Source organism: Trachemys scripta, chromosome 10 (genome assembly GCF_013100865.1).
Source record: "Trachemys scripta elegans isolate TJP31775 chromosome 10, CAS_Tse_1.0, whole genome shotgun sequence".
Lineage (NCBI taxonomy): Eukaryota > Metazoa > Chordata > Testudines > Emydidae > Trachemys > Trachemys scripta.
The window spans coordinates 8,529,921-8,555,727 of record NC_048307.1 but is presented as its reverse complement, the minus strand read 5'-3'; the positions used below and the strand labels follow the sequence as shown (position 1 = coordinate 8,555,727).

The window sequence follows — 25,807 nt, the reverse complement described above, 5'->3', positions numbered from 1 at the left end:
ATGTGATGAAATCTCCAGGAATACATCCAACCAAAACTGGCAACCCTAGGAAGCAGCGGGGCTCTCATGGCAGATATCTGGCACTTTACCAAATGGCTGAGGCCCTAAATCTGTTTCCAAAAGTGCTCATTTCAGGCCTGACCCTTGGACCTGAGCTTCCCAACTCCCACTGATTTCAGGGAAGACCTCATCTTGCAGGAGCTACCGGCAACTAACTAACTCCCAAGGAAAAACTTGAACCAAAGACCACAGCTGAAACATGGCATTTACTTAAGGTTTTGATCAGGTTAAAAACAACTAAATCATGCCCCCTCCTTCCCCACCGTATGTCACAACCATTTCACACACAATCCACTTAAACACAGAAGATTAAAACACAGCACAGCAGTTGTTAAACTGGCCTGTCTTAACCAGCTATGGAAGCTGTCCAAGATGATGGCATAAATTGATCTTCATTTGTTAAGAATCGCAAATTTTGCAACTTCAGTACATCCAGAGTGGCTATTTGAGATCAATATAATGCCTTTGCTAAGTCAGATAGCTCTAGTATTGGTTATGAAAACTGATTTTGAAAAATTATTATAACCTAGGTGGATACTGTACTGAAGTCTTAAGTAAGTGCATCTTGGAAAAAAATCCAGTACTTATTTTTCTCTCTTTTTTTTCCCTCCCCAAACATGTTGTATTTCCTTCCCTGTGTCTGAAAGTGACACATTTTCAAATGTTGGAGCCTACCTTACACTTCTAAAATAGATCCTTTTGCCCACAAATGCATTTGTGTTTAGTTACCCATTTTGACTCCAAAATTCATGTTGTGCACTTGCAGTTACCTGTTTGCACATCTGTGCATATTTTGCAGTTGTCTGCATTTTGAAACTATGTCCCGTCGTTTTTTTCTTAATACCTTAAGGCAAACTTCATCTATAGTTAAATCTCCCACTGCTGCTCTCACATTAGTGCAGTTCCACCACTGTTAGAGGAGTGTTAGTGTAGATTGGTCACTGACCTTTTCACTACTAAATCTTCTACTCCAGCTCACAGCTGCTTGGGAGGATGTGATGGTGAAACTGCTGACGGCTTGTCTGCACTGGAACTTGCATAGCTACGCCAGTGATACAGCTGGAGCCGAAGTGGGAGATTCCTGAAAACCTTTATTGTAGACAAGGCCTTAGTATTTTTGCATTTAAAATCTCAGAGCTCCTGCAGAACACGGCTGCTCTGTAACATATCTGGCTCAACTGCTTTCACCCATCTGCCAGTGAAAATCATTTTGTAAATGTAATACTGTATTTAAATGCAATTTCAATCCTGTTATGTAATATTTAGTTGACCTAGTTACATATTTTTAATCTGTACAACTCAACTAGTTTTATAAGCAGACCAATAAGAACTCCAGTGACTGCATACTGCAAAGAGTCACTCTAATCTTCCCATCGCTCCACTCAGATTTGTCTTTTCTGTACTATAAGTTGCCAGCTTTACAAGTCCTGCCTTTTATAAATATGGTGGTTACCTAGAGGATAGAGCACTAGACTGGGCCTCTGGAAAGCTGAGTTCTACTCTTGCTCTGCCACTGGCCTGCTAGATGAACTTGGGCAAGTCACTTCACCTCTTTGTGCCCCAGTTTCCCCACCTGTACAATACCTATCTCATAGAGGTGGAAGGGACCCTGAAAGGTCATTGAGTCCAGCCCCCTGCCTTCACTAGCAGGACCAAGTACTGATTTTGCCCCAGATCCCTAAGTAGCCCCTTCAAGGATTGAACTCACAACCCTGGCTTTAGCAGGCCAATGCTCAAACCACTGAGCTATCCCACCCCCCATATGTGTAACAATAGAAGTAACTATGACATTCCAGTTTGATTTATAACATGACTCCCTGGCTTTTTCATTAGTAGAGCTCAAAGCACTTGACAAAGGAGGTCAGAATTCCCAGCCAGCTGCTGGATCAGCCAGATCCTGCTTAACTGACAAGCGCTGCCACAAACCACAGCTCCAAGCACTTCAGTGACTAGCTCTGCACAGAACCACTAACCAACCGCAGTACGCATGTGTAACTTTCCTCTCCAGGACGATCACTGCGCATGTACAGCTCTCCCCGTCAAGCTGGCGACACTGCGCATGCTCCATCCTATCGCCTCCTCTCCCCGCCCCCGCCATTGTGTAAGAAGAACTCTCGCCTCAACACGCTTCAGAGCTACGCGCAGGCGCAGACTGAGGAGCAGCTCCCGGCCCGTGCGCAGGCGTAGGGGCAGGAACTCACCCCGCCCCGCTTCTGTGCGCAGGCGCAGTGAGAGGAGCGGCTCCCGGCCCGTGCGCAGACTCCGAGGCTGTTTCCTGGATCGCTTGTCAGTGCCGGGCCCCGCCGGCCGCTCCCTCTCCCGCCGCCCGGAGCGGAGTCGCGTTGACTGACCAGAGTCCGCGAGTCCCGCTCCGCTGCCTCCTCCCCTCCCCCCCAGGTAAGTGCCGGGTCCGCGGCCAGGCTCATCCCGCGTCCGCCTGGGGACCCCGGGCCCTTCATCCTCCCCGGGGTGGGCTCGGCCCTTCCTGGGCCCCTCCCCTCAGCGGGGGGGGCACCTGGGCCCCGCCCCCTTCCCTCACGCCGGGGGGGCGGGAACCCCTCCCCCCATTCTCCGTGCGGCGGGGGGTGTCCGGCTGTTCCTCAAACCCGGGGGGGGGCGGTGAGAGCAGCCCCTCCCCCAGCGCTGACCTGTGCCCGCGTCCCCGCCTGGGGCTGGTCCCTCCTTCCCCGCCGCCTCCTCCCCACCCCACCCCACACAGCGGGGGCGAGGGGTTCCAGATCCCCGGCCACCTGTGCCGAGCGCAGCGGCCCGCCAGAGCCCAGCTCGCTCAGAGCCCCTCCGGCCAGCCTGGGGCAGGGGCACAGCCTCTGTGTATAACGCGGACTGCAGCCTGGGTGGGTAGCCCCGGCTGGAAGCTGGTAGCCCCGCGAGAGAGCAGTCCGGACCGATTTGGAGGGGCTGACTAGCAGCAGGAGGCAGTGAACTGCAGACCCTTCCCTTCCAGATGATTTATGTGATCTGAAAGGAGATCGATGCGGGTTAGGAAAGTCTCTCTCTTTTTAGCGCTCTATCTGGATTGGGAGGCCGTGTTCCTGCTATGTGTGTGTTGGGGGTAGCCCTGTAACATATATAACCTGTCCTGATTAGGGAATGACAGCCGCCTGACACCCTTTCCTCACCCCATTATCTCACTCCCCTCCCCACCACCCCTGGAAAAGGAAGCTGGTACTGTACAAAAAGATAAAAATCCCATCTTGATTCTGGAAAGCAAGGATTATTACTCTGCAGTTGTAAATTAATTAGATACATTAGGCCAAGTACCTAGATAAAAAGGTTAACTGGGGTAATATATTTCCTGTGGGGGATTCTCAGATTGGTCTGACAGGGAAGGTTGAAGATATTGGTGGTTGAGAACTGCACTGAATACCACCTATCAGTAATATCAAAGGGCCATGGATTAGTGTCTTTATCCTGCAATGAGCTGTTTGGTGATTAGGAAGAGTATGACTAAAAATTGTATTGAGGTTTTTTTTTTGACTCTCTTAAAAAGGAAGGTTAGGAAAAGGATAGTGTAGTTATCAAATGTGAGGGTGAGAGTTATTCATTTTTGAGAATATCTGTCTGCAGCATTGCTCTGTAGTGGTTAGTTGGTTCTCCAAAACAGAATACTGTCACTTTATACAGGTGAAGGGAGATCTAATGTCTGTCTTATGAATACGATTATTGCACTAGAGAAACACAGAAACTATTGTGATTCATTTGGAAAGAATGAATGATACCTTCTATCTAGATTAACTGAATGGGCATTTTAGGTTAATACTGGATATGGAGGAATCTTTCTAAGTTGAACTAGAGATGTTTTCATGTATGAGCATCTATTTTTGATACCAGCTTGCTGTTTAGTCTGAAGCTTAGAAGTAAAATCTGTGGACTAGATGTTATCAAGACAGGAATATGTCCCCAACATGTATGTGGGAAAGTAGCAGGATTGTGTTAGAAACCGTGTTTTGAAATAACTATATGCTTTGGTTTTGGAAAACTTTCTACATTTTATTTCTGAGAGAGAGTTGAAAGGGCTGAGCCATCCTTGTTGGTGAAACAGCTCTTCAATTTTTCCTGTATATGGAAATTTACTGCCACTGACTGTTGGCGTGCACTAAAACAAGAAGATGATAAAAAGAAGTTGCAAACCTTTTGCTTAGATTAACAAATGGAATCTCAAATCATGGCTGTCCCAGGTCAGAGATAACTCAAACCCCTTTTAATTAAGGAAACGATGATGACATAACACTTTGGTAGGACTGGATAAAACCTCTCCAATAATAGTTACCCATATTTTGGTAAATCAAAGGAAGAAGAACAAGCAATGAGGTGTTAGTTTAAAATTATATCACCTTGACCTTAGTTAAAAGTTTAAATACTGTTTTTCTCAAAATGCACTTTCAGAAGTAGTACACTGCTATATAATTGTATTTGTTTCCCTAAGTGTAAGGTAATGACGTGGAGGCAGTACTTAAGTTTTAAAAAAAAGTCTCCAAAAATATTTGTGGTGTATCATTTGTTAAACTACTGTGATTCCATTTGCTAAATTCAGTAAGGAGTTGCTCATCTTCCATTCACTCCTGAGTTTCTGTTGGGTTCTGTTCATTTCCTGTTTGCATCTGAATTCCTACCTTGCCTTGCAATCTCCACCCTCTGCTAACATGGCCATACTTGGGTATGTTGTAATTTCAGATTATAATGGGTGTGAGTGTTTTAGAATGACATCACTATGGGATTTTTTTTTCCTTTTAGATGCATGTAGGAAAAAAGCTTTCTCCTGGACTATTATAAATTGATCCTTGGATATGAAATTTAGTAGGAATATGTGTGGGAATTGGCAAATACAAATTATATGTATTGAGCTGTATGTAGTTTGACTACAGGTGCTTTTAAACTGCTGCAGTGTTATCTTCCACCCATTTATGCTGCAGTGTCTTTATACTTTTGACAGCTGTGCATGTGGAATGTATAAAGTCTCAGATTGTACTGTATTATACAGTTGTGTGGTTACTCACCAATACAACTTTGGTTGCAGAACCCAGTGGCATCTGTATTAATGCAGTTACAAATTATGGAATACTAAGCTTTTTTTAAAATAAATTTGTATATTTACAGATTAGAATATTTTATGCTGTCGTTTTAGTGTTCAGTTTTCATGAAAAATTCTGTAATCCAAAAATGTATAGCTAATTAAGAGTAATTTATTTTTGGGCTTAACGAAGTGAATAATTTTATCACATAACAAATGTGTCAGTACCCTGTAATTACGTTTCAGTGGAACGTTCGTGTTAATATTAAAATGACACATTCAACTTTTAAAAAAAAAAATATTCCTGGAATCATCTTAATGCTTCCTTTGAGCCTTGATATTGCAGGGGACTTTGATCAGTTTATTGAAATATCCATCTAAATAGAGAGAGCTTTTTAAAAAAAAAACCACCATTCTGTAACTCTGTAGAATTATTTAGGTTTGTTAGAAGACTTTTCATAAGTCAGGGAAAACCTGTCTCACTCTTACGTGTGAAGAAACACTAAGAAGTGATAATTTGCAATTAGCTGTATTAAGAATGAGAAGTCAAAATAAGTCTGCATACCATGGTGAATGGGTGCTTTATAAATTCATGAGATAGCAAAGGTAACCTTTATAGGCATCTATACTCTTGTTGAACTAGTTATGATGATGTGTAAATAAGGTATAGTATTTGACTCAAACAGCCCTAGTAAGTAATGTCTAAGACTATAGCTTTATGTAATTATCTAATTTAAAATGTTGATTTTTCAACTCTTATTCCTTTCAGCTTTTTCACTGTTTAAAACACTAAAAATAGCCTTTATTCAGAATGTCTCTACATCAGTTTTTATTAGAACCAATCACCTGCCATGCCTGGAACAGAGATCGTACTCGTAAGTACCATATTAACTATCTTTTCCCTGTTGATTGGTATTTTGTACATGCTACAGAACCATATACTTATTAAAAAGGTGACCCAGAACTTTGAAAAGGAGAAAACAATCCAGTACAGCAACAATTACAAGACCATATCAGATACCTAGTGTGCCTCACTGAGCGCTCCCCTAAAACTACAAAACATGCTGCAATAGTGATAGTCTTCAAAATTCCATATAGGACATTGGGTATATGGGAAACTAGAGTCTTAGAAGTGTTTATCTGCAGTACCCAAAAGCAAAAACTAGAGATTTAAGTGGGCACCATCACTTGCAACATGACTTCCTGTTACCCTCACTCTTAACCCTCTTTTCCATGCCCCAAATCCAGCCTTTTTTGTACCCTAGTTTCTCCCCACCCATTTTGGATTATAACCTTCAGAATCTTTTTTCTTCTTTGGAGACTGTTGAATACTAAACATCATACAGTTCTAAAGTTCTTCACAGCTTCTCCAGATAAGAAATGCCCTACAATGCATTCTGGACTTTGGGAATAAGTCTCTTTAGTCCAGATTCTGCAATGCCAATGAGATTGTATCCACCTGTGTACACATTTTGAAACTGAAAAATACAGATTTGATTTGGAAAGATATGCTGTTCTAAAGCTTTTGTCATAAAAAATAATCTCACATACTAATGGATTAATTCCCTTTGCCAGAGATTGCCATTAGCCCTAACAACCATGAAGTTCACATCTATAAGAAGAGTGGGAACCAGTGGGTAAAAGCTCATGAGCTGAAGGAACACAATGGACACATTACAGGTAAGTGAATATGCTGGATCTGATAACATAGTTATAGAAAGTGATTCAACCTGCTTTTAAGAAGTAGTCTGACAAACAGTAAGAAATCTATAAGTGATGAATAGATGATCCAGCCTTTTTATAGGTTGGCACTCACTTCATGGAGAGCTTTGCTGCATTTTCCTGGACCACGTAAAGCAAATGTGGGGAAGCAAAGCATTGATTTCCAAACACTTTCATTGAGTAGCCACCATACTAAAGTTCAAGGCTGTAAAAAGTCATAGTATCCTGTTCCTGTGACCTTTTTAAAAAAATATTTAGTGAGATAGCAAGAATATTTTTATCAACTTTTCAAATAAGCCAATTTTGTCATGATTTTTCTCTGGTCATACTTTGCATTCATCTTAATTGCTAGATTTAGTAAGCAAACTTCAGCAAGTATATATGACTCTGCTGTACTGGTATGTGGCTTTTGATATCTATAGCTATATTTTCTGGGGATTAAGTAAGCAGTTTATGTTTAAGCAGGTTGGCATCAGTTAATCTCTTCCTTTCTCCTCTTTGATATGCTTGTAATACATTGTGTCTTTGTATAAAGAGCAGTGGGTTGCTGTTCTAAACCCTGGTGATGGAACAGGGTCTTCAGGACTTTTGTTTTACAAGGTAAAACGTGAAAAGGAAGATAACGCAAAACAGTTTTACCAAAAGTCCTTTGTATTCTGGGGAAGGCTAGAGCTCATTTCTACAGCAAGGTCTTGGTTTTTGTGCCAGAATAGAAATTCTGTAGCAGCTGAGATAAATTTTAAGTTGGGGTTTTAATTATAAAATTAATATAACCATACAGTATTATTTAAATATTAAATCCAGTTTCTTAATTTGTTTTTGCATTTACAGTTTGTGCTGTCTCATACTTCTGTATTGACAATTCAGTTTTGTATTAAAGTTTTCAGTGAGGGAAAACTAGATGTTGTGGATTTTGGTGGCTGGATAGCAGGAAGTTGAAGATTTTGGCATCCAGGGAGATGTGGTAGAGGTTTACAGTGCTCTCTTTTAAGTTACCATGTTTTGGTTTCAGAGTTAACACTCATTGGAGATAAATGGTACTGTTCACATCTGTGAGTTATTGTTTCAGGCTGTCTGCAGATTCAGGAAGATATATCACTGCATTGGTTTTACTCATTTTATATTTTAACACCTTCTTTGCAACCATAATGGCTAGAAACCTTTGTTAACTAAAGCTTAGATACTGATGCACAATTCTGGGGTAAGTTCTTCTTGTGTGAATTCTTGGGATTCATGGGTTCCTGGCTTTATCACAGAAGCTTAGTTAATATAATTTTCAGGATCCAAAATTAAAATATAGAAATGGTAAGATTGCCAAAACATGAGTCACCCAGGTATAATGTAGAAAATAGGATTGTCCTGCATTAGCCTTTTAAACAAAATTACTTGAGGAAACTAGTGAAAATTAGCATTTGCCCTGTCCACCAGTATTGTGTGCTGATATCAGCCCACTAATGGAGAGAAGCCTCTGCTTGTACTACAGGGTTTTGTGGGAACTTCACCAAACTTACCTGCACCTCGTTGGCAAGCGCACAGCAGTTTGCACTCTTTCATGCTGACCTAACCGCATAGCCTGGTTGAGTGTACAAAAGACGTGTCATTTCCAAAGGTGTTGCTCAGCATTTTAGTTGCACCTTTTTGCCACTAGCAACATTTGGGTGTTAATGTTGCATACCACTGCCACTTGAGAATGCTGGGTGCTATGCAGCGTTTGAAGCTTACCAAAGTCTTGACACTTGCAGTATTTTAACATTAAGAAACCTGTTTTTATAGTAGGCCAGAAATGAATTGTAGAATAAACATTGCATCTAAAAATATTAGGCATCAGATTCTGTCATATTTTTCTACTTTAATTCTATTTTTGTATCTTTCATGCTGGTTTTTTGTTTTTGTTTTTCAATCAGCATGCTTGAAGAATTTTTTTTTTAGTACTAGAGTAGAGCTGTTAAGGAAGGTCTAAATATATTTTTGTGGCAGGGGGAGACTAATGATAGCAGACTTCATCAAAAAGAAAGATGCTGAGTAAAAAGATAGGCAATAACTCTGCTCTGAATATTTCCAGTTGAAAACATCCATCATTGCATAGGAAGGCTGGAAAGCTGTGGCAAGCTTGTCAAAGGGATTTCTTATACTGTTTTTTCCTGACGTTTATTCGCTTCTTTGCATTGATACTGATTTATTTTTGGCTGATGGCACAGCTTCAGTAGGCATGACGCAGACATATGTATTGTATTCCTACATAAAAACTGATAGCTTTGTTCTTTCTAACATTTCTAAAAAGTACTACTGTCTGAAGTTTTAGACTATGACCGTGTAGCTTGGCAGCAGCAAAGTAAACAACTATGCTAGAAGTTTGGGTGAAGTTTTGGAAGTACTGCTTCTTTAGCTATTGAAGTAATAAGCCTCTTGCAGAAATCAGAGTTGGGATCCAGAAGAGGGAGGGGGTGGAGGAAGAGGGCGGTAGCCATTCTACTACAAGTGGGCGAGCTTTCAAAGCAGTCTTCCTTATCACACAGTCTATGTTCCAATAATCTATCAGTAAGAGGGATTTGGAGAGGGAAGTCAGGAGCAGTAAAGGTTTACAATGGTGATTGAATGAATGGTGGTGAAGATATCATTGGCATCTATCTTCATGGTAAAGGGCAGTAGCTGATGTCTCGGTTCTGGGTTGCTGTACAGTAAACAGGGATTCACAAGAAAGAAAATGTGATATTAATAGAAGGTCTAAATTGCAGGTATTGATTGGGCTCCCAAGAGTGACCGCATTGTAACTTGTGGTGCAGACCGTAATGCCTACGTCTGGAGTCAGAAAGACGGCGTGTGGAAGCCAACTCTAGTGATTCTGAGAATTAATCGCGCGGCCACCTTTGTGAAGTGGTCTCCTTTGGAGAATAAATTTGCCGTAGGAAGTGGAGCTCGACTCATATCTGTGTGCTACTTTGAGTCTGAAAATGACTGGTGAGCAGTTTAAACTTGATGATTTCCATTAAGGCAAATCCATGAGACAGTACATTGTCTTGTTTCTGTATTCCATAGTGTGTTTTAAAATGCAGTTAATGGACCATAGATGTGCTTTAATTGCTGAGTTTTTATCTTTTTTTATTGAGATTTTCTTAGTTTCAAAGCTGTAAAGGGTACATGTTATGCATGTGATTTAATCATGCAGTTCTCATTAATATTAATAGGTAGCTAAATCCTTGGACAGTACCCTGAAAATGTATTTCTAACACTTACTTACAGTAGAACCTCAGAGCTACAAACACCTCGGGAATGAGTCGTTCGTAACTCCAAAATGTGTGTAACTCTGAACAAAACGTTATGGTTGTTCTTTGAAAAGCTTACAACTGAACATTGATTTAATGCAGCTTTGAAACTTTATTATGTAGAAGAAAAACGCTGCTTTTAACCAACTTAATTTAAATTAAACAAGCACAGAAACAGTTTCCTTACCTTGTCAAATCTTTTTTTTAAACTTCCCTTTTTTTAAGTAGTTTACATTTAACACAGAATTGTACTGTATTTGCTTTTTTTTTTTCCTGCTGCTGACTGCATACTTCTGGTTCCAAATGAGGTGTGTGTTTGACTGGTTTCTGCTGCTGACTGCAATTCTGGTGTTTGTAATTCTGAGGTTTTACTGTATGTCTATTTAGACCTTTATTTTCATATTCCACTACCTGATTTCTGGCAAGTTTAATGGATTTTCTCAAATATTTGGTGTTCTTACTTCTCCTACCTCTTTCAAAAGTGCCTGAATTTCTTTTATAACTAACCATTGCCTGGGATTTTGCTCATTTACCAAATAGGGTTTTTTGGTGTAATGGTTTATTTGTTGTAGACACACAAACCATCTCAATACTAATTCACCAAGATTCTGAAGTTGTTTGGGTAAATATTGTATAGAGCTTCAGAAATCAAGCCCCATATCTCACAAACATGAAATAAAATGGTCATGGCGCTGCTCGAGTTTGGCCCAGTTACCCTTCATCATCATGGGGTGTAGAGGAAGGTGTCTTGGCTAAATTTGAGTGATTGGCACTGTGGCCTGGCCCAGAAAGGGGAACTGAACCCATGTGATGAGCCCCACTGCAGGGTGATTGCAGGGCAGGCTCTCTATGCAAACACACCCCCACCTCCAGATCCAACCCCCTGGTATGGGTAAAACAAAATAACCTGAAATTCCCAAAAAAGAAACTATAAAAAATAAAAAGAATTTCACAGGTTTCTAGTCATATACCATCTGAAACAACCATTCAAAAGAAATGTATTGCATAAGCAAAGAACTTACTTTAATAAATCTCTTCTGTTTGGTGTGTAACGAAACAAGTGGTCTACCAGACACTCAGAAATGGAGTGGGTGACCATACTTGTACCTGACAGCATCAAGCAATATATAACCATTAGCATTTCCATGTCTCTTACAAGTTCTGTGAGATACATTCTACTTTTTATTAGCATTTATATACTATGCCAAAGCCACAGCATTTGGGCGGGCCAGAAGACATTGCATTTTAAGATAGATTTACAAACATGGACTGAATGGTACCTCGTCCTTATTTGCATAATCCTCCATGTTTAGAGAGTCTTTTTTTCTCAGTTACAAGCTAAGAACTTGCACCCAAGTCACAATATTTAGATGGAAAAAACTTTGTTTTGTTATTGCTGTTATCTGTGGCTTAAATGTGGCATTTAATTGATCTGTATTTTATAACCTTCTGAATAACCTGTGAAAAGTTCCATGCAATATGAGTTTATATAACTTTCATAAATTTTACCATAAAATATAAAGAACAGAAAAGTTATAAGCTGCAGAAAACACTTTAAACCTGCAAAAAAACATGCATTCAGAATGTTGTACTAAGAAAATAATACTGCTCAACTCTATATTGTGATTCAGCAATGTTCTCTTGTTCTTGGGCATATAAAAGGGGAAATTTACTACATCAAAATCAAGTTAATGAACTCAAGGTCAGAGTAGTGGTCAATTTGGTATATTAAAGTGTTTCCAAAAATTGATTTCAAAAGGGCATAGGACCCAAATGTGTATCTGCTCAGAATAGTAGCTTCTTTATTTTAATTGTTGATGCCTGGCTGACAGAGCTCACAGCCACTTGAGATTCATGAATTGTATTGGAGGTTTTGCAATCATCAGTATTTTCTGAAATGAATTTACAAAATCTCAACTAGATGGAGTAAGGTAGAAGAAAGGAGCAAAAAGAGAATAACTAGATTAATTCTTCTCTAAAAAGTTCAGCTGGTCAGTGTCTCAAAAACCTACATAGCGCTAACTGAAAAGTAAAGAGAATACATATATCTGATAGAATACAGGTGTATATTACAAGTGTTGCATTTTAATGTACTGTCACTGTGGAGTAATAGAGGGCTGGAGTTCCATGATGTCTAGAACCATTTCTTTTCTGGTGAGAATTTAGAGGCAGATTTAACAGTAATGATGATTGAATGGGCCATGTGTACTTCAGTCTCCTTGTCTTTTACACATCAGTTCTGTTGCAAAGTTGGAATGTTTCCAGTGACATGCATTGGAGTCATATACTTCAGGATATTTGGTGCTTTAATGGTAAGCAAATGGTTCTCAATAAATAAGTTTTATTTCCTGTTATTTTAGGTGGGTGAGCAAACACATTAAAAAGCCTATTCGCTCCACTGTCCTAAGTCTGGACTGGCACCCCAATAATGTCTTGCTGGCTGCAGGATCCTGTGACTTCAAATGCAGGTGAGAGTAAATAAAGCATTTGCAAGTTGATTTGTGTTACTGATTTAAATCAGTAAGCATGTGCTAATCCTACATACACTCAAAATAGCAACCTGTCACGTACTAATGTATTTATTTAGAAAAATAAAATATAGCCTTGAAAGACTATTGAATCTGTGCCACTACACATGTACATAGGACTTTATATTTTTAGCATGTATCCACTAAAAAGTCAGTGTTACTTTCATAAAGCAGTGTTTACTTATACTGCGTCAGCTGTGCAGGTACCTGATGGTCAGCTCCTAATATGAAATCAAAGCCTGTCAAGCACCATCTTTTATCTGAAACAGACCTTTGGCCATTGTTAGCATGAGGTTGGAAGACTTGGCAGCTGCTTAGTGCAGATAGATTCCTGCCCCTTGCACAGCATCCCATTAAAGTCATAGGGTGCAGTGCACGGGTCCATCCATGTCTCAGCTTGCAGGATCTGGGCCCAGATAGGTAATTTTCTACATGGTGATTTCACTGTATTCTTTTTTTAATTATTATTATTTTAAACACTTTGCACAATAGTGAGAATTTCCCTTTCTTCTGCTACAGGAGAAGTATTCAGGCTTAAAAATAAAGTCTGTGTTTTCAAAATGGCTACTAGAATAAATGCTAGGCCCAAACATTACATTCCCTAGTCTAAAATGAGGTATAAATCTGAAGTCTAGAGCGTTTGGTCGTTTGATATCTCATGGCACTTTTCACATGAGGAGAGGTGTTCTGACCAAATCCCAGTTTGTTTAAATTGGATAGGGTATACATCTTCACTTCCTGCCCTAAACAGCTGACATTTGTAAAGTGTTTTCACCCCTCCAGAAGAGACTGCATGTGAGTTGTGTGTGAAAGGTTCCTTCTGCATATGTTATTAAAGCACTTTGTGACCCTGTGAGATGAAAGGTGCTATTTAAATGTGAGTTGTTTTTTATATTAATGTCAGTTTCCTTGGACTTGTAACTTTTTTGTCCTGGTATTCTTTTCTAACATCTCTTTTATGTGGAGAGGATCTCCTGTGAGGTTTTTCTTTTGACTGCTCCTGAGAAGCCGGAACTGATTACCTTATAATGCCTTGTTGTGTCTAATCATCCCTTATTGAAGAATATTATTGAAGATATGGGTAGGCAAGAAATTACCAAACATAGGTTGAATCAACTTCCCAGGATTTCCTTAGAACAGAACAATGATTCATGGAAGATTAATATTCTTGTTTCATGTACTTCCTGCTAGAAAACTTGTTCTGCCCGGCATTTCATTCCTCTGGAAATGGTCCATTCTGAAATGTGTATCTTGCTATTAAAATATTTAGGAGGCATTTATTATTTAAAGTTTGCATTGCAGGATGGGCCATTTAATACCAATTACAACTCTGATCAGAGAGAGGAACAGGTCTTTATGTAGGTGCATCAGAGGAAGAAGTGTCCATCTCAGTTCACATTTCCAGGTCTCGTACTTTTATTGTCTGCGAATAACCTATTTCTGAATGTTAGGAGAACTGTCTTTCTCTGCTGAAGGGTGAATACAGATCTCCGGAATTCTGTTTCCAGGCAAATGTTCAGTTATATACTAGAGTTATAAAGACAACTGGGCTTTTAGCACATCTGCACTGATAGCTGGTTCTGGAAAGTTATTAAAAATCTAGGGCAAGAGGTGCTGCTAGTTGATAGTTATTTAATAGGATTTAAGATGGCTGGCCTTGATAATCCATAGGGCCTCTTCCTTTAACTTTCTCTCTCTCTTAGAGTATAGCTACGAGCACTATGTCGGGTTGGTTTTTATACTGTAGCTGGAGCAGTGTCACTGGAAATAAAGGCCATATTCTAGTGCTCTTTGAATGTGGAGACTTTCAAGCATAGAGATGGCTTTAGTTCTAAAATTTAATGGTTCAGAAAGAAATCTCAGCAAATGAAAGGCTTTCTTCAATCATCAGTCACCTCCCAGTCTTCTTGCTACTTGGGACTGATTTATTCTTGCCTTGTATTAAAGACTCTGCTGCTTTTAACATATGATGTCCTATTTCCATATATTAAGTGAGCTGTCCTTCTGGATTCTTGTAAAGGGCTCTTAAATTTAAACCTACCAACAACACACAGTCCTTCCGCCAACTTCTGTTTTAAACTGACAAGGCTGATTGAACTCATGTTTACAATTTAGAATTCTCTGGTAGCCATATTAACATAGCTGCACTTAAGGCCTTTTTTCTGTTCTATATTTGTCGGCTTTACTGAAGACGTGTGTGTTCTTCAAAGCATATGTTGAACAATGTGCCACACACACACATGCAGAGTTTAAAAAATATTACCATAAATTCACTTTAAAAAAAAAAAAAATCCTCTTCATTTTTGACCTTGAGCATGATCATTTGATCACGGCTATTGTTATACTGAAATCTTTCATTATTTGTACTATGGTGTGGTTCAAATGGAAGAACACTCTTGCTCAGTGGATTAACTGCTGCTGTTAATCCTATGCCTGTGACGACATAATAACTTCCATGGTAGCATTTATGGGTGCCATATTGTGCCACCCCTGAATCTCACAAAAGGAACCTATGATTATAGGGGGAAGACTTTTTATTTAACACATTTTGATAAATAGCAGTGCTGGGAAAAGAGATGCAGAAAAATAGTGACAGTTTAATATGTTTTGATGCACTCTTCCAGCAGTTAGTCCGAATGTGACAGTCTCTCTTACCCATTCTCTAGATTGAGATTTGGAATCTTTGTAAGGATTTGTGTTAGCTGGCTGTTACATATTGCACTTCTCAGATTCTCTCTGAACTTTGATTGCCAGGGTTGTTAGTGCTGTGAAAGGAAGAAACAAAAATCTTAATGTGATAGAGAAATTTTGTAAGTGCAGTATACATTTCCATAGCCAGCCTCTGGCAAAAAGGAAAGAGACAGAAGGTTGCATTTGCGATAAGAAGACTGTGTACGTTTTATGCATAATGCTGCTGAGTGCTGATGTTTTCCCACAGCACACAGAAGTCTGCTGTCAAAGGAAGCTCAAAAAATGGCACCTTAGCATGGCACAATTAATGTAACGTGAGATTTTTATGCAGTTAAAGTGTCTGGTTTTCTTTCCATTATCATTTTGGTGGGTTTTTTTATTTGCAGAGTGTTTTCTGCTTACATTAAGGAAGTGGATGAAAAGCCAGCCAGCACACCATGGGGCTCAAAGATGCCCTTTGGGCAGCTGATGTCAGAGTTTGGTGGTCCTGGAAGTGGCGGATGGGTGCACAGCGTCAGTTTTTCTGCCAGTGGTAACCGCCTAGCCTGGGTCAGCCATGATAGTACTGTGTCAGTTGCTGATGCCTCAAAAAATATGATGCAAGTATTTTCTTTTTGTTGTCTGTGTATTTATTAACCCTGCGATACGAGAAGGGAAGGGCAAGCACGGCACGTGGAATATTGTTTGCAACAAGGAAGTACAAAGCTGGTATTTCCAGAAGTGTTGTGTCCAGCTCTGCCAGTTATGCTGTGGGGTACAAGCAATCCATTTAAAGTTTAGAAGACTTGTGTCTATTCAGATTGGCTCTTGGGAAGTTTGGATAAATAAAGCCAATCTGGAGTAAATTAATGGTTTTTGAAAAATACGTTTTGTTTTTGAAACTAACAGTGTGTTTAGTTCTGCTATTGGGAAACTACATTCTCCTGTGGAATAGCTATAGGAGACTTCTGTGAGAGCATGTCCAGTTCTTTTACATCTAGTCCCTGATTTGATAGTGTTAACTAGGGACTGGAGAATAAACTGTTCATTCCATGAAAACTCAATTCCACACTTGTCCTCTTCACCATCTTACCTGTTGCAAGGTTTTAAATTATATCCTTCAACCATGGTAGAAATATTTCACTACCCTCCTGTAGTGCCCCCGCCTCTCTTCTCTTGGGAATGGGGAGAGGTGACATTGTTCCAGGGATGTGGGGAGAGGAGAGGGCCATCTGAGCACAGCTGTGTTTAATTGTGACACACACAGATCTGGGGAGAAATGCAGAATGTATACTTAGCTAGAGAGATCATTAAATAATACAGATGATCTAGGGCCATCTTTGAAATCCTGACCTGTTCATTAATTTCCTTGGTATTGTTGTAATAACTTGAATGATGAGATCATTTAGTATTGATGTAAATGGCCAGCTATTGTGTCTTAAAAGGATGCAGACAAGTACTTTAAGTACTGGAGTGTTTTACATTATTTTTGTAACCTTCTAGAGACCTACCTTTTTGTCTTACCAAGCAGCAAAGGCCCAAATTGGTAAATATCAGTAATGCTGGAATGTGTAATCTTTTTAAATGTGTGTCACCACTTGTGTACAGAATGCTCTATAAGGTCAGCATATAGCCAGGAACCGTTTTCTGGTTAATGGCGCCCTCTACTGCCTGCTCAGCAGCCCAGTATAAAATATTGTAGGATTTTTATAAACATTGACTATTGTCTCTTCCTTAATTTCTTGGGGACATGCCACAGGATTTAAAATAAAAATAGATTTCACAGGGCATTCGCACTAAGCTATACTTACTTTCATGTAAGTCACAATCTACTTGGGTCACTTGAAGGCACCATATTATAGTAACTGGGCTATACTAGCTTTTGTACTAGTAGCGCTGTCTGAGAATGGGCCCTTTTGTCCTATTCTGTTGAAACAAAAGATAAGAGGTTTCAGTGAGGCCCTTCTTTAACAATTGTTCTTGTGTTTAGGGTTTCACAGCTGAAAACAGAGTACCTCCCATTCCTGAGTGTGTCATTTGTCTCTGAGAACAGCGTTGTGGCAGCTGTAAGTGTCCCTTCTTTCCTCTTGTAGAATGTTGTAGTGCTTCAGTGAGAGGATAACACACACATTGTGAAATTAGTCAATAATAAAATACCTCTTCAGAAGCACCAGCATGAGCTGTTCTGCAGCCGAGTGAGGTATAAAAAGCAAAGATGCTGCTCCTAATTAGCTCGTTTTTTTTGCCTTGATGATGTCTTGTTGCAGGGCCATGATTGCTGCCCAATGCTCTTTAACTGTGATGACCGTGGCTCGCTGACCTTCGTTTCCAAACTAGACATTCCAAAGCAGAGCATCCAGCGCAATATTTCTGCCATGGAACGCTTCCGCAACATGGACAAGAGAGCCACTACAGAGGATCGTAACACTACTTTGGAGACACTGCATCAAAACAGCATCACGTGAGTGCCACCACGCTCAGGACATGTGACGAGGAGCGCTCCTTTGCACCTTGTGTATTGCAGGACATATCTGAGACCCTTCAACCTTGGATTTGCCATATCAGAAAACTTACCCTTTCACTGACAGTTGCTTATTCCTGGTGTTTCATAGAAAGGCAAGAATGCCTTGCCCCAGGGACCTAGCCAATTTAGCGATTTTGTGCATAGATGTTAGCTATTGGAAAGGGAGACATGGAATTCCTTCCTGACCCCTTGGGATGTTGTCTGATACCCTGAATAAGGAGATTTAATTGCTCCCGTTTTGTTTGGAACCTGATAAAAGATAATAATTAACATTGATAGTTACACATGTGTATCTCCCTTTGCTTCTGGGTAAAGTCATATTTAATGTGTTCCATCATTCAGACCTGAACAGACACTGTGTAACTAGGACTTGATACTGTAAGTGGGACCGGGAACACTTACCAAAGCCACTAAATCCAGTAAACAGAATTCACCTGAAAAGCTAATTCTCCTTTCACCCTCACATTTACAAATTTATTTCAGTATTCATCATTCAGACCTGTTTTGGAATGAGTGAATACAAGTTAATCATGTGAGATGTTCCTGTTTGCTCCAGTACTCCATGTGCACAAAATACACTAACACTTTTAAAGTAAAGTTGGTCCCTCTTTAAATTATAAGCTTTTTATAATAATGCTGGATGACTTTCCTTGTCTGCCTTGGAGGCTGCCTCCCAAGTTCTTACATTGGCAGAAATACTTCATCATTCTTACTCCTTGAAGATGCATGAGGTGGGGTTGTGTTTTGAAATCTTTACTTGATAGCACAGCTAATGAAAGATGGAGAGGTTTCAAGCAGACTCTCCAGCATCCTCCAAATATGATGCTTGCTTTATTCTTAAGTGGCATACTGAAAATCAGGCAGAAGGTACAAATTACAATCATGTCACTCTCTTCCTTTGGGAGAATAGGGATTGAACCTTCTGGAGTTCTTACAAAGCCAGTAATATCCAGTGCTTTAAAGTCTACTCAACCATGTCTCCACTACTTGTGGCTCTCTGGTATTTTTAGCTCTTACAGCTGTCACTCTCTGTTTTCAGCCAAGTGTCTATTTATGAGGTAGACAAGCGAGATTGTCGCAAGTTCTGCACCACTGGCATTGATGGAGCAATGACCATCTGGGATTTCAAGGTATGCATTTACTACTTTGCTTATGAGTAAGGCTAAGATTATGTCATGGAAGTCACGGAATCTGTGACTTCCAGAGACCTCCGTGACATTTTCTGCTTCAGCCCCTGGGCTGCAGGGCTGGAGCTGTCAGCCAGAGGACCCTAGAGATCTCAGCTGTGGGGCCACTGCAGCTCCCAACCAGCGTGCAGGGGCAGCTCTTCTCCCCGCCTCCCCTTCCTCCTCCCCCACCCCAGTGTTCCCTCTAATTTTTCCCACCCATGTGCGGAGAATTTTGTTATGTGCACCAATATGGAGGTGATGTGTCAACACTTCGTATTGGTGCACATAACAAAATTCATGTGGTGGGGGTGGGGCCAAGTGGTTTGGAGAGTGGGAGGGGGCTCAGGGCTGGGGCAGAGGGTTGGGGTGCAGGGGTGTGAGGGCTCTGGCTGGGGGTGTGGGCTCTGGGGCGATGCCGGGAATGAGGGGATCAGGGCTGGTGCAGGGGGTGTGTGCTCTGGGATGGGGCAGAGGGTTGGGTGCAGAGGGTGAGGGCTCTGGGGTGGGGCCGGGGATGAGGGGTTTGGGGTGCAGGAGGGTGCTCTGGGGCTGTGGCGGGGAGAGAGGACTCCCCCCCCCCCCCCCCGCCCGGGCGGGGGGGGGGGGGGGGGGGGGGGGGGGCCCCCCCCCCCCCCCCCCCAGCCCAGGTGCTGCTGGGGGGGGGAGGGGGAGAGGCACCTCTCCCCACCACGGGAGCTCTGGAGCTGCAGGATAGGCACGCCAGCCCTGGGCAGGGAGGATCACCCCAGCTGCGCCCGAGTCTGGGCAGCTCTGCCTGTAGCTGGATCCAGGGTGGGCCAGGCTGGGGTCAACCCGGGCTGCTCCGGCTGCGTGCACCAGCAGGTCCGGGCCACAGGCTGAGTTGGGGCTGGGGGAGGGGCGCCCCAGCAGGTCCCTGGGCGGGTTCCCTGAGCACCTGCGCAGCGCTAAGTAGGCTGTTGCGCGGCCACGCAACTTACAGGGAACTTAGGCCCCCGCAGCTCCCAGCTGCTGGCCTGGAGCTCCAAGCCACTGCGGGGGGGGGGGGGGCCCCGGAGCTTGTAGCCGCTGCAGGCCCTGGAGTTCTGAGCTGCGGCGGGGGTTCCCGGAGTGCCCAGGTGGCGGGGCCCTCTCAGCTGCCACCGGGAGATCCCATCGGTGAAGGGCAGCCCCCGGAGCTCCCAGCCACCGCAGGCAGCAGGGGACCTGGAGTTCTGAGCGGCGGCTGGGGGCCCCGCAGCTCCCAGCCGCCAGTCCTCGAGCTCCGGCCTCTGCAGGCAGCAGGGTCACTGCAGCTCCCAGCTGCTCTGAGCAGCAGCAGTGGGTGCTGGCTCCCCTGTTCCCCATTTTGTCACAGCTCTTTTTTGTAAAAGTCAGGGACAGGTCACAGACTTCTGTGAATTTTTGTTTATTGCCCATCAGCTGTCCCTGATTTTTACTAAAAATAACCATGACAAAATCTTAGCCTCACTTGTGAACTGACTGTGATTTGTTAATCTCTGGGCATCGGAACCTGGGATTCAGCCCTAATGTAAATTGTATTAGCATTAGGGAATGTAGACTCGGGATAGTTAGGACTCTTAGTGAACTCTTTCGAGAGGACAGATCCAAGACTCAACATAATCACAGATGTATTTGCTTAGCAGATGGTACTAATCCAGACTAATGTTTTAATGGGATCACTCAGGTCCCTGTAGGAATCTTGTTAATCCTCTTCTTCCTCCTCCAATCCCCTTCTTTTTTTTTTTTTTTTTTTTTTTTTTTTTTTGCCACAACCATGCTGGCTCAGGAGACCAGAATTGTCACTGGAGCAATGAAAGGGACTCTGGCACAGGTCTACAAAGGTAATTAGGCTTATAACTGCCATTGAAATCAGTGGAAGTTAGGAGCCTAAATACCTTTGTGCATCTTGGCCACTGTTATCTTTCTCCTTCCTCTAGGGACTGAGCTTACTGTCTTGGCAGGACCCAGGCTCTTCAGAGACTTTCTTGACTATTTTTTTTTAAAAGTAGCAAAAAAGCGTCTACAGTGAGGTCCAAAATGCATGGAAGCTCAAACAAGAAACCTAAATGGATTTAAATGTTTAAAGGAGTCTAGGCTGACTTTTTACTAGATTCATCTTGATGTCAAAACAGACTAGGTCATTCACCCTGCAAACTAGGATTCATAGTTTAAAATTCCAGCAAAAGACTACTGCTTGACACTCCTATGGCAGGGTGCCCTACTTGGTGCTTTAAAAAAACCCAACCATAATTGGGATATATCTAGGATCTCAGGATCCATCTTTGTGAAAGCCTACACGTGCCCTATGCAAAGTCTCTCTCAGAATTTCCTCCAGACCAGATTGCATGTGTTGCTGCACATTGGCCAGCAGGTGTCTCTGTAGACCCCCCGACTTTTCTGTTGAGCTGTGGAATACAGTAGAACCACAGAGTTACGAACACCTCAGGAATGGAGGTGGTTCACAACTCTGAAGAAAACATTATGGTTGTTCTTTCAAACGTTTACAACTGAACATTGACTTAATACAGCTTTAAACTTTACGATGCAGAATTGTTCCCTTTATTTTTTAGTAGTTTAACACAGTACTGCAGTGTATTTGGTTTTTAATTTTATTTTTTTGTCTCTGCGGCTGCCTGATTGTGTACTTCTGGTTCCGAATGAAGTGTGTGGTTGACCAGTCAGTTCGTAACTCTGGTGTTCATAACTCTGAGGTTGTACTGTACACAATTTTTGCAAGAGAACTGTTGGCTGCTTTATAATCTGGTAGCATGTACCAGCCCCAACCAGTGTTGGGGCCAAGTTAGAGAGCTGGACCTGTCTCACGTTTCATCTGTTTTGTTCTATCACTTAGTTTTGCTGTAGGGGTTGACTATGTTCCATACAAGATACTGTAGTAGTACTGATAAATGTTTTCTCTCTCAAGACCTTAGAGTCTTCTATCCAAGGTCTACGAATCATGTAAAGATGGATCTCCATTATCTAGCATGACAGACTGCTTGACAGCATGCAGCTCCAGCCTCCACACAGACCTGAAAAGGGATGAGTAAGCTGGATCGTTTGGAAGCACTGAGAAGATATGGCTTGGCAGATTTTCTTTTAAATACATACTTGGTGAAATGTGTTGGTTTCAAAATCAGCTGTGATTGTCTCTTTCGTTTTGATTGGTTGTTTCATTCCATTCTTTACCAAAGCTGCTCCGTTAGTAGTATATTGCAGGAAGTTATGGATCACTAACTTAAAAGGGGAATTTTATGTAAATTGTCTGCTAGAAATAAAAGATACAGAATGTGTTTGTAGTTTGGTTCCTTGTTAATGATGATCTAATCAGTAGTGAGTGCATGGGAAAGAAAAAAACTTTTAATGTGTTCTTCTATATCAAGAGGAGGAAGTTCGTCTTCTCAGCTAAAAGTTCTTTACAATCTCAAGAGTGAGGGTAAATCCAACCAGACTTCTTCTGAAGGAAGAGCCTGGTCATGGAAAGCTGTAATGATGAGGGAGACTTGTCTCAATGATTATTTCCAGAGTGATTAGTCCTCTCTGCTTTAGCAGTTCACCGTCTAATAGTAGCAAATTAAAACTGAAAGTCCTCTCATTATCAGCTCAGACTTGGTTCGCTAAAGGCAAATTAAATGACCAGGATTATCTGTAATGCTTTGAGGCTTGCACGGAGCACCTCCTCAAATAGCATTAGCTCAAAGTATCTATGATATGGGATGGAGACTGCATACTGGAATTGAAGCATAATTAATGCTGCGCTAGAGTCTAGTAGGACAAGTGAGACCATGACCTTCTAGGCATGGTGTAGAACATTCTACTTTATTGTGACTGCTGGAGGAGTGCAGCTTGTTTAGCAGCACAGAGAGCACAGACCAGCTTCTCCAGAGACGTAAAAAGTAATGGTGGACCGGTCATACTTGCTGGAGTTCATTTCTGACCCCCTGATAACTCAGAAGCAGTTATGAATAACGTTGTCCATATGGCCATGTAAGGTGACTGTTGAATCTTACTGCATGCCTTGAGGTTGGCAGTCATTAGAGGGGATTATCTGGCTAAGGACAGTTTGCATTGTGTCTCAGGTTTGAGTGTTGCATTTTAAACACAAGAAATGAACGGGGGGGGGGGGGGGGAGAACCACTGTCTATATTTACCACTTCCTCTGAAACCAGCATGTAACTCGATACACTACTTATTGCTCCCCTTTGGTTTGAAAAGAAGGGTGAGAGGGAACCCACAAGGCATTGGGTCTCTCGTGCATGTCTAAAAAACAAGCTACCCGCAACTCCAAGACTCATCCTTTTTCAGGTAAGGTGTCTGTGAAACACAGAAAAATGATTATTTTCCAATTCCTCTTGTTTCTGGTTTCCAGAAGTGTGGGGAGGGAAGTCAACATTTTGCAGTTTTTCCTTCATCTCAAGAGCATAGAATCAGTGGGGCTGCAATGAACCTCTCATTCACCATCTAGTGCAATGATCTGCAAAGTACTGTGACTGATTTCATCCGTAATAATACAGGGCATTTCCTTGTATGTTCCATGTGAGGCTGTGTGTGCTTGAAACAGTAGTGAATTAAACCTCTTAGGCTGCTATTGCATAGGTATTATCTCCCTCCCTGTTCCAGAGCTAGGAGAATATCCCCTTGGCTAAAACCTGTCACAAGAAGCTATTAGAGACATTAAGGGCTGGTCCACACTAACCCCCCAGTTCGAACTAAGATACACAACTTCAGCTACGTGAATAACGTAGCTGAAGTCGAAGTACCTTAGTTCAAACTTAAAGGTACTTACCAAAGGTCCACATGCGGCAGGCAGGCTCCCCCGTCGACTCCGCCTACTCCTCTCGCGGAGCAGGAGTACCAGCGTTGACAGCGAGCACTTCCGGGATCGATTTATCACGTCTAGACAAGACGCGATAAATCGATCCCAGAAGATGGATTGCTTACCGCCGAACCCGGAGGTAAGTATAGATGTACCCTAAGATAGTGATGGAGTCAGGGAATGTCATGAATAAGAAACTGTTTTTGAAACAGTTTAGGATAACAAATGGTCCATTCCAAACATGGCAAAAATGTAACAATGGAATGTCCCAAAGTTCTATATTTGGACCAGTGTTAAGTATATTAATCATCTGGAAAAGGGGGGGGAGCCAGTCAGATGAGTTATTTTGGCTCCTCAAAGCCAGAGAAGACTGAGAAACTCCGGAGAACCTTTTTTTAGCCTTGTGCACGGAGGCAGCACCATCTCTAAATTCATTATTGCTATATACCCTGTAGAGGAATATTTGAACTACGACTACATATTGCTGGGACCTAAGTTAACTGAAACCACTCAGAAAAAAGAATTAAGCATCACTGTAAGGAGAGCCCTGTTCAGGGGTAGACTAGTGCCAGTCAAAAATAATCAGGTAGGAAGAGGATAGAAAATAGAACTATTACACATCATAATGGAATGTCTCAAATACTGCTGAATTCTGGTCACCTGGGGTAAAATTTTCAGAAGTGTCTGTTCCGTTTGAAGTCAGTGGTAGTTAGTCCCCTAAGTTGTGCGGATGCTTTTGAAATTTTTATTCCCATCTCAAAAAGACAGTAGCAGAAACGGGGGTTCAGAAATAGGTGGCAAGAATGAGCAGAGGCAGAAAGAGAAGAGTACTGCTGGAAGAGTAAAAAGTGGGCGTGTTACATGCAGAGACGAGAGTAGAATGGAAGCATATGAAATAAATGGTCTACAGAAGTTAAACAACTCTGTTGTCCTTAGTACAAAAAAGGCAAACCCAGCAAATTCCAAACTGAGAAGGCATAACACACAACTGCAAAAATCAGCAATTTCCAAACTCCTTGACATAACACAAGCTGTGTGACTTATCGCCACAAAAATGTGTATGCCAGAAACTTAGTGGGATTCAAAATGGATTAAACACGTATGGGGAATGAACACATTCACAGTTAGATTAAGAAAGGATAAAACTATGAAGTTAAGGGATATAAAACAACATCCTTTAAGGCATAATTCAACTAACAGCTGCTTGGGATGAAAAATAAACTTCCCCTATAGGCAGGTTGTTATATGCTGGTCCAGTGCAGGGTTTCTTGCTCCTTGCTCTGCAGCATCCGGTTGAGGCAACTCTCAGAGATGGGGATCACTGGTCTCATCGGGAATAGCTTTTCCTCTACCCTTTGCATTTATCACATGACCATCTTTCCTCTCCCTTAAACCAAACTGAAGGTCTGTACGGTGCCTGGCTGAGTCAAGCAGTCTCCTTGCCCTGATTTCCCACCTTTTAAGGAGGCCAAGGGGAGTTCTTTGTATCTTGCTTTGGTAAGAATCAGCTGGTATGTGTTAGCCAGCTGCAGCGCCAGACTACGCACCCAGTTTGGTCAGGGGTGTCTTGTCTACACTTACGGTGCAGCTGTAGCGCTTAGTGACAGCCGACAGGAAAGCTTCTCCCCGAGAGGTGGTAGCTATGTTGATGGGAGACATAGCACTGTCTACACTGGGGGTTCGGTCAGTGATGAAGCGATGTAGTTATACTGACATAAGTTTGTCGTGTAGACAAGGGCGTAGAGAGCTGTATTCCTAACCAATAAAACTCATAGCTGCCATCTTAATTCTATGGGAACAAGCAATCTTACTGTTTTTTCTAGCAGTCTTCACTCCAATCCTGCTTTAAGACAATTGGACAATTGCAGCACAGTCAGGTCTACATCCTACTTAGTTGTCAGCACTTATGCTGAGCTGGGTTTAGGTCATCGAGGGCTTTCTTGGGTGTCGTGAGCATACAAATTCTCTGTGTAGCATTTCACGTCATTACTGTGCATATGCCTTCTTGAGACTTGGCAATGGAAATCCGTGCAAGTTGTCCATT

General features: G+C 41.9%; 1 protein-coding gene and 1 long non-coding RNA gene across 2 annotated transcripts in view; one reads left to right on the top strand and one right to left on the bottom strand.

The window, feature by feature from the left end:
• LOC117884424 overlaps nucleotides 1-2,369 on the bottom strand; it is a 28,827-nt gene extending 26,458 nt beyond the window's left edge. Inside the window, exons 1-2 of the long non-coding RNA XR_004647557.1 lie at nucleotides 2,262-2,369; nucleotides 1,007-1,252 (exon numbers count right to left, since the gene is read on the bottom strand). This is a non-coding gene — a long non-coding RNA (uncharacterized LOC117884424). The remainder of the gene's footprint in view (nucleotides 1-1,006; nucleotides 1,253-2,261) is intronic.
• On the top strand, nucleotides 2,318-22,240 carry ARPC1A (actin related protein 2/3 complex subunit 1A). Its single transcript, XM_034784799.1, has 10 exons — nucleotides 2,318-2,457; nucleotides 5,862-5,967; nucleotides 6,668-6,772; nucleotides 9,550-9,772; nucleotides 12,438-12,545; nucleotides 15,683-15,895; nucleotides 17,266-17,341; nucleotides 17,543-17,736; nucleotides 18,839-18,929; nucleotides 21,874-22,240. Exons 2-10 carry the CDS (start codon nucleotides 5,904-5,906, stop codon nucleotides 21,910-21,912), a joined length of 1,113 nt encoding a protein of 370 aa, XP_034640690.1. The 5' UTR covers nucleotides 2,318-2,457; nucleotides 5,862-5,903; the 3' UTR covers nucleotides 21,913-22,240.
• Nucleotides 22,241-25,807: the final 3,567 nt, after the last annotated feature.